Below are 18939 nucleotides of genomic sequence, written 5' to 3'. Positions count from 1 at the left end.
ACACACACACACACAGTTCTTACACAGTTGTTTCTACTCGAGTCACTATTTAAGTAACGACAATACTCTGTCTAGACTAGAGTGGCTACTCAATACACCTGACAGTCTAAAATTACTTGTATTTGTTGTCTTCCTACAGCAACGTTCAACAGTGGCCTCCATGATGCACAGGCAGGAGACCGTCGAGTGTCTCCGCAAGTTCAACGCTCGCCGAAAACTCAAGGTCACCATCTTAGAACCCACTATAGTGTACTTTTCTTTTTTTCATCCAATCTATCTGTGCCTTCTCTCTCTCTCTCTCTCTCTCTCTCTCTCTCTCTCAAAACACACTGGAGTATTTGCAGTACTTTTACTTACTACTACTATTACAGCTCACTGCTATTACAGCTCAGGTCCAAATATTGTACCGTTACTACACTACATTTAATGATACGTAGCTTGCCGTGTCAGTTCAGTCAGATATACTCGAGGGGCTCATTCAGTGTTTATGCAAGACACACATGTCATTCGCTGACGTGGCAATCAGCTGAACATTTGGGCGGGGTATTTAAGCTGGAAGTCTGGATTCTCCCTGCGTTCCTTCCTCTGCATATGCGTTCCTGGTGTTGTTATGCACTGTTTGCTCCCACCGCCACCCCAGCACCACCGCTGGGCTCTGCTATTTCTGTTCCCCATGGGGGGGGGGGGATGCCAAGATAAAATGTTATATGCACACTTAATATAACACCTTCAGCTCTGTATGCATTTGGGCCATTTGAAAAAAAAAGCTCACAAATCTATTTTCAAAAGATTTTAATACATTTTACACATTTGAAAACTTGTGAAATGGGACGTACATTTTGATGCCAATTCTTTTGTACTTTTACTCAAGTAAATTATGTATCTGCTTTTGAACCGTTACTGGTAACAGAGTATCTCTGCACTGCAGTTTTTATACTTTGTACTTAAGTAAAACAGGCGAGTACTTCTTCCACCGCTGTCATGGAGCCCCTCAGTCACATCTGTGCTCCTCTGTTTCCTCCTGCAGGGAGCCATTCTGACCACCATGCTGGTGTCCAGAAACTTCTCGGGTAGGTGCCGTCCTTCACCCCCTCCCTCCTCTTACTCTTCTGGAAGAGAGGAGGAAGGGAGACGGGTAGACCCCCCCCCCCCCTTCTCACACACACACACACACACACACACACACACACACACACACACACACACACACCACACTAACCCGACCATCCAGTGTATATAATTAACCATATGCGTTTGTGAACGTACAGTCTTTGCTGAATCGTTGGGGTTTACAATAAGGTTCATTGTGTTAATTTATGAATTGTGTTAAAGAGTTACGTTTTATAGTGATACAATGTTTTTGCAGCATGATTTAATTGTAAGCAGCCCAAACATATCTACAGTATGTCTGCCATGTAGACTCGATGTGGGCTTGTTGATAACACAACCTACCCATGCTAATGTTTCTCTCCCCTTTGTGTGTGTGTGTGTGTGTGTGTGTGTGTGTGTGTGTGTGTGTGTGTGTGTGTGTGTGTGTGTGTGTGTGTGTGTGTGTGTGTGTGTGTTCTGTCGTTGCTTGTGTGTGTGTGTATGTGCTCCTCTGCTATCGAACATGGAGTGTATGTGTGTGTGTGAGAGAGAGAGAGAGGGAGTGCTTCATTTTATTGAGCTCTTTATGTTTGGGGTCAAGTGTGGTGCTTAAAAAAAAAGAGAGACAAAAAAGGTGAACATTATGATTGTGTTTTATATCCACTGAGAGGTTGTATTTGCTTGAAGCCCAAGCTGTCTTCAGCCTGAAAGGCACCGGCATATTATTCTACTGCTAATGATTTCAGCCATGCAGGGCCTATATAATAGTGAACCGTCAGGGGCCGGACTTGATATATATTAGGGTTTTTTTGTTCGCTTTAGCCCATTTCTATCACACCTCCTCCCAGCCTCTGTTGGATCTGTTGTAATACAGCTGGGCTGTAGCCTGCATGTGCTGTTTTAATACAGTTATAGCTGACCGGGACCGCGGCTCCCAACACTGCTCCCCAAGAACATTCGCTGGTGCTACTGGGTTATTTTAAGTGAGCATTTGCGAAATATTTCGCTTATGGGAGGTTTTCCTTTGCAAAACCAAACTGCCCGCTCGGTTTAGCAAAGGAAAACCTCCCATAAGCGAAATGTTTCGTTCACTTACTTAAATAACCATGGTTACTAAAGTAACCTTTCTGTTTCTGTCCTACCAGGTGAAAGCAATTCAAGTCTGTGTCGGTGGCAATGTTTTTTCTAAACAAGACCAGTTGCAATAGTTAAAAGTTCTGTGCTCTAATGGTAATTATTTCTATAGAGCAGGCATTTTCAATGTTTTTCAAGTCAAGGACCCCTTAGTTGAGGCAGTGATGAAGCAGGGACACCTCTCTACATATTGTATAAGATTGTGTTGCAGATTAAAACCTTTTCCATCCAGATTGCATAGATGGATAGCTTCATGACATGGACTTGTTTGACACCACTGTCATTGTGTAGAGTTGTGTTGGATTCATTGTAAGGTGTATCCAGCTCTTTGGCAAACAGAAAAAGAAATTCTCTGATTGGGATACCAATTTGTATCCAATCAGGAGAGAGAAAGATGATTTTATCAGCTTGAGTTTTATTATTGTCCCAGTTTCCAATGTTTGGTTTCGTCACTTAAAATCCCACTTGTTTATCCTGTATGAGCTTTCTCTGCTGATTGGATTAAATTTGTATCCTGGCCTGGAAATTGTATTTCCTGTTTATTAAAAACATAGAGAGACTAAACATTCCATAGTCTATAGCCATGGTTGCTATGGGAACATCACAGCTATTTAGCACTTATTTGTTTACAAAAGACATCGCACTTTTGTAACCACCTGTTTGGATAGAAAATGCAACATTTATAAACCGGTGGTGTTAAAGGGTGTTCACCCAATAACTGACTTATTTTCTATCAATTACACACCCCACGAAGCCTTGAATTCATGGAGATTTATGTTTTTGTCGCATCTCTAAGCCAATAATTTGATGACCGGTCGGAGACTCACTTGAGACTCTGAGTCTACTAGCAGAGACTCTTTGAGTCTACTACCAGAGACTCACTTGAGACTCTTTGAGTCTACTACCAGAGACTCACTTGAGACTCTTTGAGTCTACTACCAGAGACTCACTTGAGACTCTTTGAGTACACTACCAGAGACTCACTTGAGACTCTTTGAGTCTACCAGAGACTCACTTGAGACTCTTTGAGTACACTACCAGAGACTCACTTGAGACTCTTTGAGTACTACCAGAGACTCTTTGAGTCTACTACCGCAAATTCGGGAATGATTATGCGACAACAAAAGCCCCATGAATTCAAGGCATCATGTGGTGAGTATTAGTAATTGATAGAAAAGGTCATTTTGGGGATGAACTATCCCTTTGAGGAGCAGGGTTGGAAACAGCTGGTTGTTATAGAGTCATGGTTGAACAGTATAATTTTAGTTGGTGTGAGATATATATAAAATATATTTACTTACACGCACTGTGAAGGCCGTCCTAATAATACCTTGCATAATAGCTCCTCCCAACTTGTAGCGTTTCTGTCCCAATAGTGGGCCGGCAGCATACCAACTCTGCTGTTGCCTCCTCCACTGCCTCGCTGGCTCAGGAAGGTACGTCCCAGAGACACGCCCATCCACTTCCTCTCTACACACACGCCTACTTCCTGGCTATATATATATTTCTTTGGGGGGGGGGTCCACTCACAACAATCATCGAGATTAAGATGAGATAAAAGAAATGAACAACGGCACAAAACAACCGAACTGTTATCTCATCTTAATGGGCTCATTCATCCCTGATCATTCCCCTTTCCTTCAACCTCATAGTTTACCCTGCACGCAGCCTCTGCAAGCCTGCCCTCCACCTCTAATAACATGCGCTCTTACTTAACACACAAACACTCGCGCGCACAGACACACACACACAGAGCCAGACAGACACAGGTCATCCCCATTTTGCACCAAATGTTACTCACCGTGCACTCAGCTAAGCTCGTATTTACAGTAGTTGTCACGCACAGAAAATAGCAGATCCACATGACCACGATTTGTCGCGATGATGATATCTTGTAGATATGCGTGGTAGATTTAAGATGGCCTTGTAGATTTGCATATGACAACACTGCCCTACTTGGCACAACGAGCACAACTCGGACATCATCATACACTTTTAACACAAAAAGCACTATATCAATAAAACACTATATAAATAAATGCGCTATATGAATGCAGTCCATTTACCATTTTACACACAAGCCTCTCCTTAACGTCGTATCGATCGTGTTATTTCTGTAGTTCACACCAACCAAGTCATCAACTCATATCCTCTTCCTCCACCCTAGTCCCAAATGACAAGATATTTATCTTTGCCATTAAGGGAACATTAGCTAACTTCCTGACCCAACCACTCCCCTCTCCTCCACTTTCATCCCACTATCCCCCCCCCCTCCCCTCCCCCCTTTACTCCCAATGTCCAGGGCTTATCACAGGGTTGGGATGGGGGGGATGGGGAGTGGCGTGTATCTGGGGGGCGACTGACACTGCTGGGAGCCGGCAGGAGCTGGGTTGGCGTGCTGCCATCGTCTGACCTTCAGAGGGGCGGGAGGGGAGGTTTAGGGGAGTGGGGGCGCGTCGACTGTTCAGAGGTCGAGACGTGCTGTGGAGGAGGGAGTTGGACTGTGAGGTGGGCGGGAGGGCAGGGGCTGTTTGGGGGGTTTGTCTTGGTCGGCCCACGCAGTACACATGTACACTGTTGAATCCATCAGTGTGCGGCGGCCTTTCCTGACAAATCCCCAGCGAGCCCTGCCCCACCCCCCCCTTTCCCCGTCCTGTTGCCCTCTTTTCCTCCTCATAGGTTTAGCACTTTGAAAAGAATAACAAAATCAAGCGCCTCCTCACATGACTTCATTGAGGAGTGAAGGCTGGATTCTTCTATCAAAGTATCTAAACGGGGACTCTGCTGCTCTCGTCTCGCCGGGAGGGGTCTGGCGTGGCGGGGCGAGAGGAGCGGGGGGGGGGGGTGGGGGGGTTGGTGAAGGTCGGCGATGCCAATGGTGGCTCCTGGGCTTTTTCTTCCACAGGAAGCACAAGGTGTAGAGCAGACCGGATTCTCTGTCGCCGTTTCCTTTCTTAAAGACTAGAGAAGCCCTTCTGCTCTGCAGCTGATCCTAGGATCAATCTGGAGACACTGAATGAAACTGAAACATTGTGAGAAGAAGACATGTCGAGAGGAAAAAATGCCACTGGTTAGAGAATGGTTTGAAGCAATGTTAATGAATGCAATGCATGATGGGAGTGCCCTGCGATTCCGGAATGAAAGTGGTGGCGTGATTGTAAAAGTCAGGCAGACACCGGACTGATCGCCCTGCTCGTAAGTGCCACCCAGTGACGTATATGACATCATCGCTCCAACGTGACGGAAGCTCAGACCAAACCCTTCCCACGACTTCCTCGTTGGTCTCAGCTCTGATTGATTGGCTCATTCATCCGATGGGTGACACTCGACCACCGCCAATGCTGTTCTCCGTTGCGCTCAACTGCCAGCTTTACTCCCTCCTTAGAATGGCTGAGACGAGGCTTTTGCGGTTTGCTTATGAACCTCCCCCTCTTTACCCAATCAATGTCCTAAGACAGTATGACGGAAACGTGGAAGTATTTGTTTTATTAGGCTTAAATGAGGATAATGTTTGTTTTTGCCTTGCTGCCTCTCGCATGTGGATGTCCCGTTATAGTATATAGTATATATAGTGTATACTTCTGAGGCGTGCCTTTAGATTATTTTCCTGAAGCCTGATTTGTGCTTGGTCGTGCGCCCGGCTCGCACACGGAAGAAAATGCCGATCTACAAGCTCCTCATGTGTTGCACAAAGGTGGCACGCAACCAAGTATAAATCAGGCCCCAATGCTTTGTTCGTTCCACCGGTAATAATCACTTATCTGACACGTGGACGGAGTAGCTCATCCCACTCCACTTGTAGATCAGCTGGTTTTACACCCATCCAGCCGTTGTCAGATCAGTGATCATGCTCCCTGCGGAGTGCACGGGGGATTATTATTGGAACACGCACCCCCCCATGCTGTCCGAGAGCATCCTGCCTGTCGGCTGCTCTCGTGGGGGATTAGTCCTGATTATTTAAAAGGGCACAGGCCAATCGGCCCTCTTCTCCCCCTGTATTGTGGAATGAAAGCTATGCATCCTGGGGTCTGTAGTTCTTTTTTCTTTTCTTTTTTTTGTAGTTTATTTTTTATTTTTTTGTAGTTTTTCCTTTTTGAATGCTGCATGGCCAAGCCAAAATAGAACATCTAGACGTACGCTAAGATCACGGAGCATGATAATTCCACAGGCGTGCTATCTTAAATACGCTATGCCCCTCTTGACCTTCTCATGTATTGTAATTCTGAGGCCTCGATTTCTATATTCACTTTTTTTTCTTCCCCATTTCCTTCTCCCACTTGTTATCGTAAGGTAAGAAACATGCGATTATTTTTTAGAGTGAAATTATATAATATATATAAATGATCTATATAAAAAAAACAATGTGTGTGCTGTCTGCTGTGTGAGAGAAAGGGGTAGCAACAGCCAGACGGCAGTGATGACTGGAACCTTTAAAGGAAAGCATTGATTTACATTAACCTGACTCGTCCACATAAAGAGTCTTGGCGGCTGTTTAGGACTGACCATCACTCTGGTTCAGACCTGCCAGGGGTCTGCCAGACAGACAGGAAATGGATGGAGAGAGAACAAAAGTTTACTTTGCTCTCAGGTTTTCTGTATCCCCCAGATGGCCATGAATGCGTTATGATGGCGTGGTGATGCATTCCGCAGAGTGTAGCAACCTGCGCGGCCCAACAGGAAAACGCCCCGGATTGGTGCATTAAACGTAGGCTGTTACCTGGGCCGTTTGAATGAACCATATCTTAAAAAGAGAATCTGTGAAAATGGCAGGAATATCGCGCTGAGCTGGTAGATCGGCTATTTCCTCTGTTGCTTTGTTTTTAAAATTTTGGAGGAGACAACTTTCTGCCTACAAGACTCTTGGACTTGAGTAATGTGGTCATAGCACGTAGCACTTCAATTCTCATTTTTGGAGCACTTCTGAAGATGCACCATTCTAACACGCCTGTGTTGTCCAACAATCATTTTCAATCAAATATATTCAATTTGCCATGGGCCAAAGAAAAAATCTCCAGCAGTTCCCCATAACCTAATATTTTACGCTAATGAAATGGTAGCACTTAAAATAGATTGGTTTGCAGGACAATACCCATGACCAACGATGCATAACCAGCAAGAGACGGTGGAGTTTAGAGACAGGCAATTATGTTGAGGCATGGAGGCATGAAACATGTGTTTGTTTCATTTAGTAGTCAATTAGTTTTGCCCATTTATTCTCCCAATTGTATTCGTTATGCCACTGAAGCCTACCCACACACATTTCTGTGTTGCCACTGCTCTCGTGTGCCATTCTGCTCACCTACTCATCTGTTCAACACCCCCGCTGGCCCAGCCTGTAGCGGCGACACACAATTGCCCGGTTCCCACCAGACTTCCTCTCCCAAACACGGCCAATGGTGTTTGCATAGACGCAAGGCCAGGCCGGATACGTTGCGGTGTATTCGCACCCCTAGACTCTGCAGTGGTGGACGGGTGCTTTACCCCTGGACCACATTCGCTGGTTTTGTTGTGGTTTAAATAATTAATCTTGGTTACGGTTATGGCTACGTTTACAACACATGCGTGAGGTTTGGTGAAGTTAGGTTAGGTGAGGTTAGGTTAAGTGTCATCTGCGTACAGAGGTTAGTTACAGAGATTGTGCTCCGCTCGGGTTCCACTCATCGTACAATGCACTCTGGGTATCGTCCTGCTAAACTAATCCATTCTGAAGCCTACCCTTCCGATGGTCCGATGGCAACTTCCTCCATACTCTGGTGGTGAGATGCATGGAACTGAGTGGAGTAAAGTTGATGCTGAGATGAGAGGACACTAAAACCCTCTTCTTTCTCTTCCTCTCTCTCGCGTTCTCTCTATCTCTCTCTCTCTTACAGCTTGCAAAAGTTTACTCAACAAGAAATCGGATTCAGCCAAGGTAAGGATGTCTGCTCAGCCCCATGGTCTCTGGTCTGTCTCCCCAAATCCTCCCCTTTCTCTCTTTCTCCTTTATCTACCACACCTGCTAATAACCCCCTCGCTACAAAGTAGTCCGGGATGTGATTGTGTTATTTGGACGACTACAGAAATCCATTTATCCACTTTATTTCAAGTGGTTCAGAATGGTGGTGCCGATCACATCCCTGATGGTATCGCGGAGACAATCCCTTCCCTCAATCTCTCTCTCTCTCTCACACCCTCTTTCTCCCTCACATCCTCTCCCTGTCTCAGCTCTACAAGGTTTCGTTGCTCTCTTTTATGGGAAATCTGTCTTTCTGTCTCTGTGTAAAAGCGCGGCTGCCTTCTCCTCTTCCTCCCCTTTCTCTCTCTCTCTCTCTCTGTGTGTCCATCCCCGTCTCCCCTGCCCCAGGGGTCACTCCATGCAGTTAAGTGGCGGAGGCATAGAGAGTTAGTGAAGCAGTAAAAGGATGATCTAAAGGGCTATTCTTCTGCACTCAACCCTCTCATTTAGCCTGTTAGCTCAACAGCCTGCGAGCCTCCACCGAGATTACCCACCTCTCCTCCCCTCCCACCCTCATCCCCGAACGATGGGTGATCGTACAGCGTGCTTGCATTGTGTACACAGATGTTTGTGCGTGTGTGTGTGTGTGTGTGTTTGTGTGCGCGCGTGTGTGTGTGTGATCATCTGTGTGTACATTATATGCTTGTTTACATGTCGATGTATACAAGCATCTTTGTGCGACTGTGTCCTTTTTACAGTTTGTGGATGTGTGCGTGGTGTGCGTGCCCACGTTCGTCATTGACCCTATGCCTTCTCTTTGCGTCTCCGCCCCAGCCTTCGACCAACAACAGTAAGAACAGCATAGTGAGCGCCATCAATGCCCTGAAAGACTCCAGCATGGCGACCAACTCCCAGATGGTACAGTAGTTCTCGCCACCCCATCATCATCATCATCATCAACCACCCCCTCCCTTCCCATCGCATCCCCCCCATCAACACCACCCTACACACCCAGTAGTGTCATGGTAACTCCTTGTCTCATCCATCAGGTCTGTGGCCCAATTCCAATGTCCCCCTCCCTTGTTACAGACTGACAACTCCGGACTAAATACAGTTACATGATGGGCTAATTTTCTTACTGATGATTTGCCAAGGGGTCTATTTTGCAGAATTGCCCCTGTCGTCCAGTTTCCCCAGCAGACCTCAGTGGCCCTCATAGCGTACAGTGGAACTCATAAGCATATTGCTACTGAAACGATTTGTTGCTGTACAATTATTATTATTATTTTCATGAAACTCCTATCAGTTGTCATTTCACACACATCCATGCCTTGGCTGTGCCACACAAGTGAGTGCAGTCTGCTAAACAGTGCTGTTATCCCTGCAAGTCCTGGAGAAGACACGCTGTACAGTACAGTACAGTACAGTACAGTACAGTACAGTACAGTACAGTACAGTACAGTACAGTACATTCACTTTTATTGGCAGTTGTGCCAAAAGCGTTCACCCCAAAACATGATTTACATTCAAGACTGGTGGCTTGTGTGGGACAACTTTAGGCATGGTTGTGTATTAGAGATGCGCAGATGGCCTCTCACTTTGCCCTAATGCACGTGTGTGCAAATCAATTATCCACCCGTTATCCAACCGCATTAACTACATTATCCAATCCGCACCCACCGCAATCGGCATCTTTCAGATTATTATTTTTGTTTTATTAAAATTACGGTACTGAGCAGTTCTATTCACCAAAGTAATTAAACTAAACCTAAAATGTGCAATGTCACTGCAACTTCCCGGCGCGCATAAACAAAATCTAGTGGCCATTATGGCCAACATTAACAAAATAATCTGGACAAAATTGGGCATATAAAGTGCTAACTGCACTCAGCATTGTAGCTTATAAAGCAACCAGCCTAACCAAAACTGCAAACTGGTGCCTGCCTGCCTGTGACTGCAACTTCCCGCACAGAAATAAAGTCCAGTGGCCACTAGCCAACATTAACAAAATAACATATGGGCATATAAAGTGCTCAGCACTGCCCGCTGCTGCCTTGCAGCTTATAGAGCAGCATAGCTGCCCAAACTGGTGCCTGATAGTGGCCTAACAGGTAAACAGGCCTATTTTTTATTTTTAACTCATTCACTGTTTATCACTTTACGTTAAAAAAAACAATTTATAAAACACACACCGAGTCACGAACACAAGCACACGGATATTTTATTTTATGGATCGGATATTTTAGATAGATGTAATTAATTTATTTCACCCGCGGTTTGTCTGATATGAATTAATAATAATTATATTTCATTGACCCAAAACCATAATGTGTATGTAATGACAACTAATAACAGATTCACGGGGGGGGGGGGGGGAATCACTTCTGAGTTCATACTTGACGATGAATGAACTGTACGGTAGCCTGCTAACGGTAGCACCAGCTACATGATGTAAACAGACCGACTGCGAGTGCACGTCCCTTCCACCAAGCCAAATGGGCAGCGTAACCAATGAAAACGATGGGGCTGTGGACTCGTCGACGATGTGGTACACAGAATCATCAGTGTCGTATAGTGGAAACATTATCTCTCCCCGGTTGTCCACCGTTCAGGAGGTGTTGATGTTGTAACTTTCCCACCCAGCAGGCAGCAGGCGTGGGTTTTGTTCTTTTCCTGTGCTCCTAATAGAACATTTCTTGGCTGCTGTAGGGAAAGCGGTACTCTATGTTCCATGGTCCATTACAAACGCTCTTGGCTACATCTTTGAAACTCAAGCTGCTACACGTGCTTCTCGTTTAGTTTGCCAACTCTAGAAAGCGTTAGAGTATGTACATACATTTACTGTCGAGTTGTAATTCTGTAGAACCTCATCGTCAGTCCTGTCTTACTCACTCATCTTGAGGCCCCCTACACAGTTCATCATCCTTTGCTGCTATTTTTGACTCGTCTTCACTAGAACTTCCTACTGACTCGCCAACCTCCAGTCTGCTAGTAGGTTGGAAAGCGGCGCTCTTCACAATCACAGCCCACCTCGGTCCTTCTAACCTCCTTCAGAAACCCAACCGCCTGCTAGCCTGCGCTAACCTGTCTTCCCACGCAGCCACTGAAGTCCTCCGCCGTACTATGAAATCTTCCTCATCTCCTAAACAAGCCATTACTCTCTCTCAGATAATACTTCACGGGCATGCTTTCGTTTAGAGTGTGTGTGTGTGTGTGTGTGTGTGTGTGTGTGTGTTGTTTTATAGTGGGGTCTCAAAATCTGGCCTTGTTTTGAGCAGCTGGGAACAAAATATTTGTTATTGTCTAGTTTGTATGAAAACCTTGTATTTGTTTAACCCGTTTAAACCTGAGGCAAATTTTACATTTTTATTTTTATTCAAATTATTCAAATTATTATATAATTATTATTATTATTTAAATATTAAATTATTATAATTTGTATTGTAATTTACACATAGTTATTTATTTATTTAAAAAACGACTTAAAATTGTGAAAATAGCCGATCTTCAGGCTCAATGTAGCTTGTAGATCTGCTATAATCTGTGCGACACACTTGCATAATGAAGTAGGGCTTTAATTTACAAACGGAAAAAAAAACATACACATTTGAAACACGGAGATGCAAGGTTTATTGCCCAACAGCAGTGAGTGACTGTAATAACAACTCAAATGACACGGTCTAAAAGGGTTTAATATGAACCATGCCTCGTAAAGGAAACGTTACCAGACGTGCTGATGTTTTTGGGGACGTCGTGTGGAATAACCCGTGGTGTTCACCGTTTCTACCTTACAGGAATCCCAGAGTACTGTGGTCCACAACCCTCCTGATGGCATCAAGGTGAGACTGTTGTTACCCACGTAAAACCCTTTAACCCATTCACTGTAGGCCTGACGTCGAAATTAAAAAGAAAAGTCTTCTAAATCATGACAGTTTTCTGAAAAACCTGTTTCTATGTCAGTGGTGCTCAATATTTTATGTCAAGGACCCCAAAAATTATATGTAATTGGCCGCCGACCCCCATCTGAAAATATGTTGTTCCAGGGTCCCCCCAGAAGCAAAGATTTGAGTAAGAAGCGTTCACTGTGAAAGAATAATCTTCTAAGAGTGGATTCATACTCCTATTTTTAGAGCCGAATAAAAGTCGGTTCGGCTCTGTAGAGCCTACAATGTGACGTCATTTGAGGTTAAAAGTTGCAGTTAAGATGCAGTTTGAAGTGGTTCGCCATCTACCCGACAGGCATTTGGTCTTGTCATCTCAGTACAGCAAAATAACTTGAGGCAGCTACAGGCATAAATAGATGGGGGGGGGGGGGGGGGAATTATAACATTTTATCATGACTCCGAAATGAAACTTCAGTTTCTGTGTCTCACTCTTCTCTCTCTCTCTCTTTTTCTCCCTCACCTGTCGCTTCCCGCCTTGCGCCCGCTTGCCCGTCCGCCGCAGGGATCAACGGAGAGCAACGCCACCAACGACGAGGAGGAGATGAAAGGTAAGAAAGGTACTCTGTCCTTTTTGATCTCCTCTTCCTCCCCATCTCCTTCTCCCTCCCCCGATCCCTCCCTCCCTCTAGAGAGGTGTGTGTGGGTTTGCTAGTAGCGACCCGCGCGTTGCTAAGGGGGTGGCCGAGATGCTGTGTGCGTGTGTCTCTTTTACATACTCTTGACTGTGTGCCTGCGGGGTGCGTGTGTGTGTGTGTGTGTGTGTGTGACTGCGTGCTTGTATTTTGTGTCTGGTTGCGTTTGGTGTGTGTGTGTGTGCGTGCGTTCTAGCGGACAGCTCGGCGCTGAGTCAGAGCAGCGCCACAGAGGAGATGCCCCCCCTTCTGCCCTCACCTCAAAGCGCGCCTGCCAGTAAGTTTACTCACGGCAGCCAAGGGCTATACAGTCGCCCCCCCCGTCCCCCCTTCCCCGTCCGTCCCCCCTTCCCCGTCCGTCCTCCTCCAGTGGGCCCGCGAGGGAACCCCCCCACCCACCCTATCCCCCCACCCCCCACCCTCACTGTGTTGTTGCAGTCACTGGGCAACACCCCCACCCCCCCGCCACACACACCACCACCTTTCGGTGTCCCTTCCTTCACTTCTTTGGTCCGCCCAGCTTTTGTGTTGCTCTGACCTGTCTGTGTGTGTGTATGTGTGTGCGTGTGCGTGTGTGCTCCATGGCGATCACTACCAGTAGGACTATGCCCCACCCACCACCCCCGTTCCCCTGCCACCGCCCTATTTGTCCTGCTAGTAGGACAACCCGAGCTGGAAGATGCCACTGCTGACGTTGTCCTCCGCTGGCCTCTATCTATCTCTGCTCCGATGCCTGATTTATACTCGGCTGCGTGCCTGCGCCGCGAGCCCCCCCCCCCAAAAAAAAACTGCCAATCTACAAGCTCTGCAGCCGCAGTGGGTTGGTTGTGAGCTTGTTGGTCGGGTGCTGATCCGGGCACACATCGAAGTGTAAATCAACCTTTGACCGTCTTGTCTGCCTGCCCCACTGACTGCTGCGGGACTTTCTAGTGCTTTCTCTCTCTCTCCTCCTCCTCCTCTGCTACTCCCCTGTGCGTTCTCCTCTCCTCTGCTCCTCTGTCAGCTCTTCTCTTCTCTCCTCTCCCCCTCTGTTCATTCTTAGCCTCCTCATTATTCTCCTCTCTCGTTCATTCCTCTACTCTTCGTCTCCTCCTTCTATTCTTGTCCTTCCTCTGTTCTGTTTTCCTTTCTCGTCGCTCATCTATTCTCCACACGCTATCTTGTCTCTCTCTCTCTCTCTCTCTCTCTCTCCTTGTCCTTGTTTTCTCCTCTCCTCTCTCTTTACTGGGCTAACCCTCTCTTTTTTATACTCTGCTGCACGCCCGGTGTCACGCGATGAAAACAGCCGATCTGCAAACAAATGCATCGCAAGCTTTGTAGATTTGCCGGGGGGGGGGGGGGCAACACCGCCGCGCAACCAAGTACAAATGGTGCTTAACACACCTGCACAGAAGGATGGTTTCACCTCACCTGCCTCTTCTCCCTTCACAGCTGGTTTCAGCTGTTCGTCTTCTTCTCATCCTCTCTTCGTCTTCTCTTCTTTCATGCCCTCCCGCATCTTACAGTATGTCCTCTCTCCATCTCTTTCTCTCTCTCTTGCTCTCTCTCTCTCAATCCCTCTCTCCTTCCCAACACTGCTTTCCCACAGGCCTGCTGTGAGCCAATAACAAAAAATAACAACACTACAGCTTTGGCTCCAGCCTCTTTTGCACGCATCCTTTGGATTTTCTTCAGCTAAAGAAAACACAACCAAAACAAATCTTTGACAATGGGCTATTCAGTTCTAATTAGAACATTAGAACCAGAGGAAAACTGAGCGGAACTAAAGCGCTGGGACACGGATGAGTGTATTAAAAATGACAGATGCATCACAAGGGATGCATCACATGCCGTGACGCCATCAAACATCATGCTCACCTTGCCCCTAGCCTCATAGTGTGGACGTGCTGCTGTCTCCCATGTTGTCCACATGCATGTCTGTCAAAACACAAGTCTTGGGATCCTTGTAGGATGTTAACGATTCAGCTGCCTTTTACCATTCCCTCTTTAACGGTCCGATTCCTTCAATTATTTTTAACATAATTATATCAATATCATTTTTTTATAAACACATGCAATCATACATACAGTGGTTCTCAAACTGGGGTCATGGGACCATCTGGGTTAGCTGAGAGGGTTCCAAAAGGCCCCTTACGCCAGGGCTCCACCGGCGCGTTTGGGCACGTTGCGTCTCCGTCACGTGCGTCAAAAAACGAACCGGTTCAATTTTAATGGTGACGAAGACGCGGGCAGTGGAGCCACCCTTCATTGATTAAAAAGGGAACATTCTGTGACGCTGACGCGACGCGGACGCGCCCGGTGGAGCCCTGGCGTTACAGCAGTGTTTTGACAGCGGAATTTGATTCTAGTTTTAGTCTGTCTCTTTTTATTTAGTTTTAGTCACATTTTAGTCACCTGGAATGTTTTAGTTTTTGTCTAGTTTTTGTCAACGAAATATCATAAGGTTTCCCAGTTTAAATAATATTTAAACCAGCAAAAAAATCCTTTTGGCCTGAAAAGGTTGAGAACAACTGCTAGAGCAGACGTGAAGTCCCCAGAACGGCTCTGATGGTCAGTGGGATTGGTTCCTCGATGTTGGATCCAGTTCATCCGGTTCCCGGATCCCAACCCTAGTCCAAAACCTTTGTTTGATTTGGGACTGCAACTATCAATTAAGCTCTTAGTGATTAATCCATTCATTATTTTTTTAGTTTTTTTTTTATTTAAATAATCTATTTAAATCGGTACGTTCAATTAATGGTTGCAGCCTGTGTGTCTGTGTGCGTGTGTGTGTGTGTGTGTGTGTGTGTGTGCGCGCGCGTGCGTGCGTGCGTGTGTGCGTGCTTGTGTCTCTTGTCTTGTTCACTGAGATTTCTGTGTACTAACCCTGCGGCCGCCATGTCTGTTCTTGTTCAGTGTTCTAACTTCTGCTGTTTGTCTTGGTGTAAGCATGTTCCGTGGAGTCGCCGATCCGTCTGTGTGTTCTTTTTGCATGTGTGTGTTTGCGACAGAGAGTGCCTGCACAGCGTGTATTTACGTCTGTCCACACTTGTGGAAGTGGTTGTGTACAGTACACGTGCACGTGTCTGTATTTGCACTACAGTATGTCCGCATCTGTGCACGTGCGATAGTCTGACTGACTTTTGTGTTTGTGCAGGCTTTGCGCTGTATGGATGGGACGACAATCGTTATCGGTATTTATCGTGAAATTAATTGTCCTCGTCATATTACTCTCGGATGAATTAGCTTGGTGTTAAAACAGACCTGTAAAGAGCGCATTTGGTACATTTGGTTCTTATTTCACTGAGGGCTTGTAGACTAGAATATGCTGGGGCTTAAAGTGGCATTTTAATTATTTTTTTTTAGCATATTTTGATTATCGTTATCCCAATAATTTTTTCCACAATAATCGCGCCGTGTATATTTCCCGTCGTGCCATCCCCAGTGTACGCGCTTGTGAGAGTGTATTTTGTTACATACACGTACATGCGGTTAGTTAGTTACGCGTTACTCGCGTGTCTCAGGGACCTGCCGTACTAAGTTGTGTGTCGTCTGTGTCGCGCACCGAACGTAGGCGATCTAGTACAAGCTCATACAACGCGGCACGTCGTTGTATGAGCTTGTAGATGGACCATGTTGGGTGAATGACACCGGCCACGCAACTAGGTCCAGCTCAAGGCAGAGTGTGTTGGTGGTGTGCACGTTTGTGGCATGACGTGTGCAGGGGCTGTCACCATTATGACATTTCAGTTGACGATTAATTGTCGCTCAAATACTTGCAATTAATGATATAATTGCGCCTCTGTTGTTGGAACATTGGAACATTCTGAATGAAAAAAATGTTTATTTTTGCCTTTTTTAAACAAAAGAAAATGGCTGATCTACAAGCACAAAACTCATGTAGATCTGATATTTCATTGTTTAAAAAAGAATACTGTATATGAAAATTATTCAACGTCATGGTGACGATTATGCAAACAGAATCGCGATTATCTCAAATAATTTGGTGATTATGTAATAATCATGACAGGCCTAGTTGTGTGTATATCTGTCGTGTGTGTGTGTGTGTGTGTGTGTGTGTGTGTGTGTGTGTGACACTGTGTGTGACACTGTGTGTGACACTGTGTGTGACACTGTGTGTGTGACACTGTGTGTGTGTGTGTGTGTGTGTCACTGTGTGTGTGTGTGACTGTGTGTCACTGTGTGTGTGCGTGCATGTGTTGACCGTGCCTATGTCTGTTCCAGCTGTTCCGCCGCATGACGTAAAGCGCATGGCATGGAACAGCACGGGCGACAATGGCTCCGCCCCGGAGTCGGAGCACGTCCCTCCTCCCGTCGCTCCACTAGGGGGCAGCAGCGTCCGCACTAAAAGCAACACTCAGCAGAGTAAGCAAAAACCCGATCCCAACAACAACACCTGTTTGAAGAGCGCCACCTAGTGGTGGACGCGTGCACCGCATCGCAGTTGATTAAACATTTCAAACATTTCCATGTTTCATATCGTTGCCCGACAGCAATGATATGGCATGTTTGGTTTATTTCACCTATAATAATGTGCCTACACATATAACAATGACAGGAACAGGAAATGAACATGAGGAAAAATCTGAGAATCGGCTGGCAAGGCTTAGCTACACTCTGCTGCCACCTAGCGTGGCAAAAAAGAGCATTTTTTTAAAATAATGATCGACCAGTTTGTAGATTTGTCTTAGTATTATTTATTTATTTTTAGAATATTTTCTCCTAGAATGAAAAATGTATCATTTTCAGCATCAACGTCGCAATTTCACTACTGCACATCGCGAAGGACGCAATGCAGCGAAGGCAAACTGGGTCCGTTATTGTACAAAAACGCTTTCACTTCTTGATAGAATATTAAAACTGGAAGCATTTTTTCATGACTAATCTGGAAGAAAAACAGTACAGTTCATCTGAATTATGAAACAACATAATTATTTAATGATTTCTTGGTAACTGGTTTTGCTTGCACATTTCTGCATTGACAGAGCTGTCATTATGAGAGTATTGAACAACAACCCTCTAAAATCACCATGTTCATTTCCTTTTTCCAAAGTTCAGATATAATGCACCGTGAAATAATTATCTTGTGCCTGGCCTATTTTCGCTCGGGTTGGCTTTGAGGACCTAGTTATGATTGGCTGCGAACCAATACTCTGAACCCATACTCTGAAACCTCGCTTAAGCCAATGGGAGTGCCTCCTAAGCCCTGAAAGGCCGCAACGTGGATGTGTTACAGAACAAAACAGTGATTGAACCAAAAAATGCACGTCGGAAACTAAAGCAAACTACGGCCGCGAGGTTGTCACAGAGAAACATACACGTAAATAAATAATAATAATAGGGGGAAAAAAGGAATAAAACTGGGACAGATGCACAACAGAGAGTGCTTGTTTCACCTGGCAGTTTAATGATACGTGTGGCATTCTTGTTTATATTGTAACACTGAAACATCGCAATGTCAGTTAGTTTCTTCCAATATGGTTCAGCCCTAAATAATCTACACACATTGGGGACAGCAGGTTGAAGTGGCTAGTGGTCACCTTGCCATTAGTAGGACCAGCATGTTCTGTTGCAATACTAATCGTCTGTGTTACGTGTGTTATAACAATGCACTTCAACGTGAAGGAGACATTATTGCACATTTATGCAGTGGTTCTTATGTTTTTTTGTGCCAAGGACCCCCAAATTTATGTTTTTGGTGTACAAGAGTGTCGCACAAAACTAGTGAAAATGGCAGATCTACAAGCTCTTAGCCTGGAAATCAGACGAATCTGCCATAGCAATAAACAAACCTGCCCTCTGCTGATTTGGTCTGACACTGCTCAGTTCTGATTAGATTTCCCTCTGAAGAAGTGAGGGAGCAATCAGGAACCATGTACTGTATGTCAATATATCACCAGAGGCATTTTTTTAAATCCGCCCTTTGGAGATGCAGGTTGGTTCACAGTGATATTAGTTCGGCCATGCCATGCTAACGAGCTCTGTGACACGTTGTGAGCTTGTAAATCATCTATTTTCACTATTTTAACCCATTAAAACCGGTATCACAGCATCTGTGTCATTTTAGGTTTTTGTGTTGGCTATTCAAAAATACATCTGCTATTTTTGAACATTGTACAAACATCTTGGAAGTGTGAGAACCACTGATTTTGAAGGCATTTGTAAAATAATAAAATCATAATAAAAAAAAGGAACGTTTGTTTTT

The 18939-nt window shown here is 45.4% G+C and overlaps 1 protein-coding gene across 14 annotated transcripts in view; it reads left to right on the top strand.

The window, feature by feature from the left end:
- Positions 1–18939, top strand: part of LOC308333327 (calcium/calmodulin-dependent protein kinase type II subunit gamma) — a 69935-nt gene that overhangs the window by 38741 nt on the left and 12255 nt on the right. Inside the window, exons 11-19 of one of the 14 annotated variants that reach the window (XM_080789665.1) lie at positions 140–223; positions 1028–1070; positions 3600–3659; positions 8094–8134; positions 8993–9076; positions 11953–11997; positions 12605–12650; positions 12931–13011; positions 16959–17099. In XM_080789665.1, coding sequence (XP_080645791.1) covers positions 140–223; positions 1028–1070; positions 3600–3659; positions 8094–8134; positions 8993–9076; positions 11953–11997; positions 12605–12650; positions 12931–13011; positions 16959–17099 — 625 coding nt within the window. Of the gene's footprint in view, positions 1–139; positions 224–1027; positions 1071–3599; positions 3660–8093; positions 8135–8992; positions 9077–11952; positions 11998–12604; positions 12660–12930; positions 13012–16958; positions 17100–18939 lie in introns of all 14 variants that reach the window. The other 13 variants (XM_080789659.1, XM_080789666.1, XM_080789668.1 and 10 more) reach the window with 13 other exon arrangements.

The sequence above is a fragment of the Protomyctophum bolini genome, assembly GCF_963924005.1.
Source record: "Protomyctophum bolini genome assembly, chromosome: 18".
NCBI classification, from domain to species: domain Eukaryota; kingdom Metazoa; phylum Chordata; class Actinopteri; order Myctophiformes; family Myctophidae; genus Protomyctophum; species Protomyctophum bolini.
Note: the sequence above shows the minus strand (reverse complement) of the source record. Positions and strands in the feature narration are given on the sequence as shown.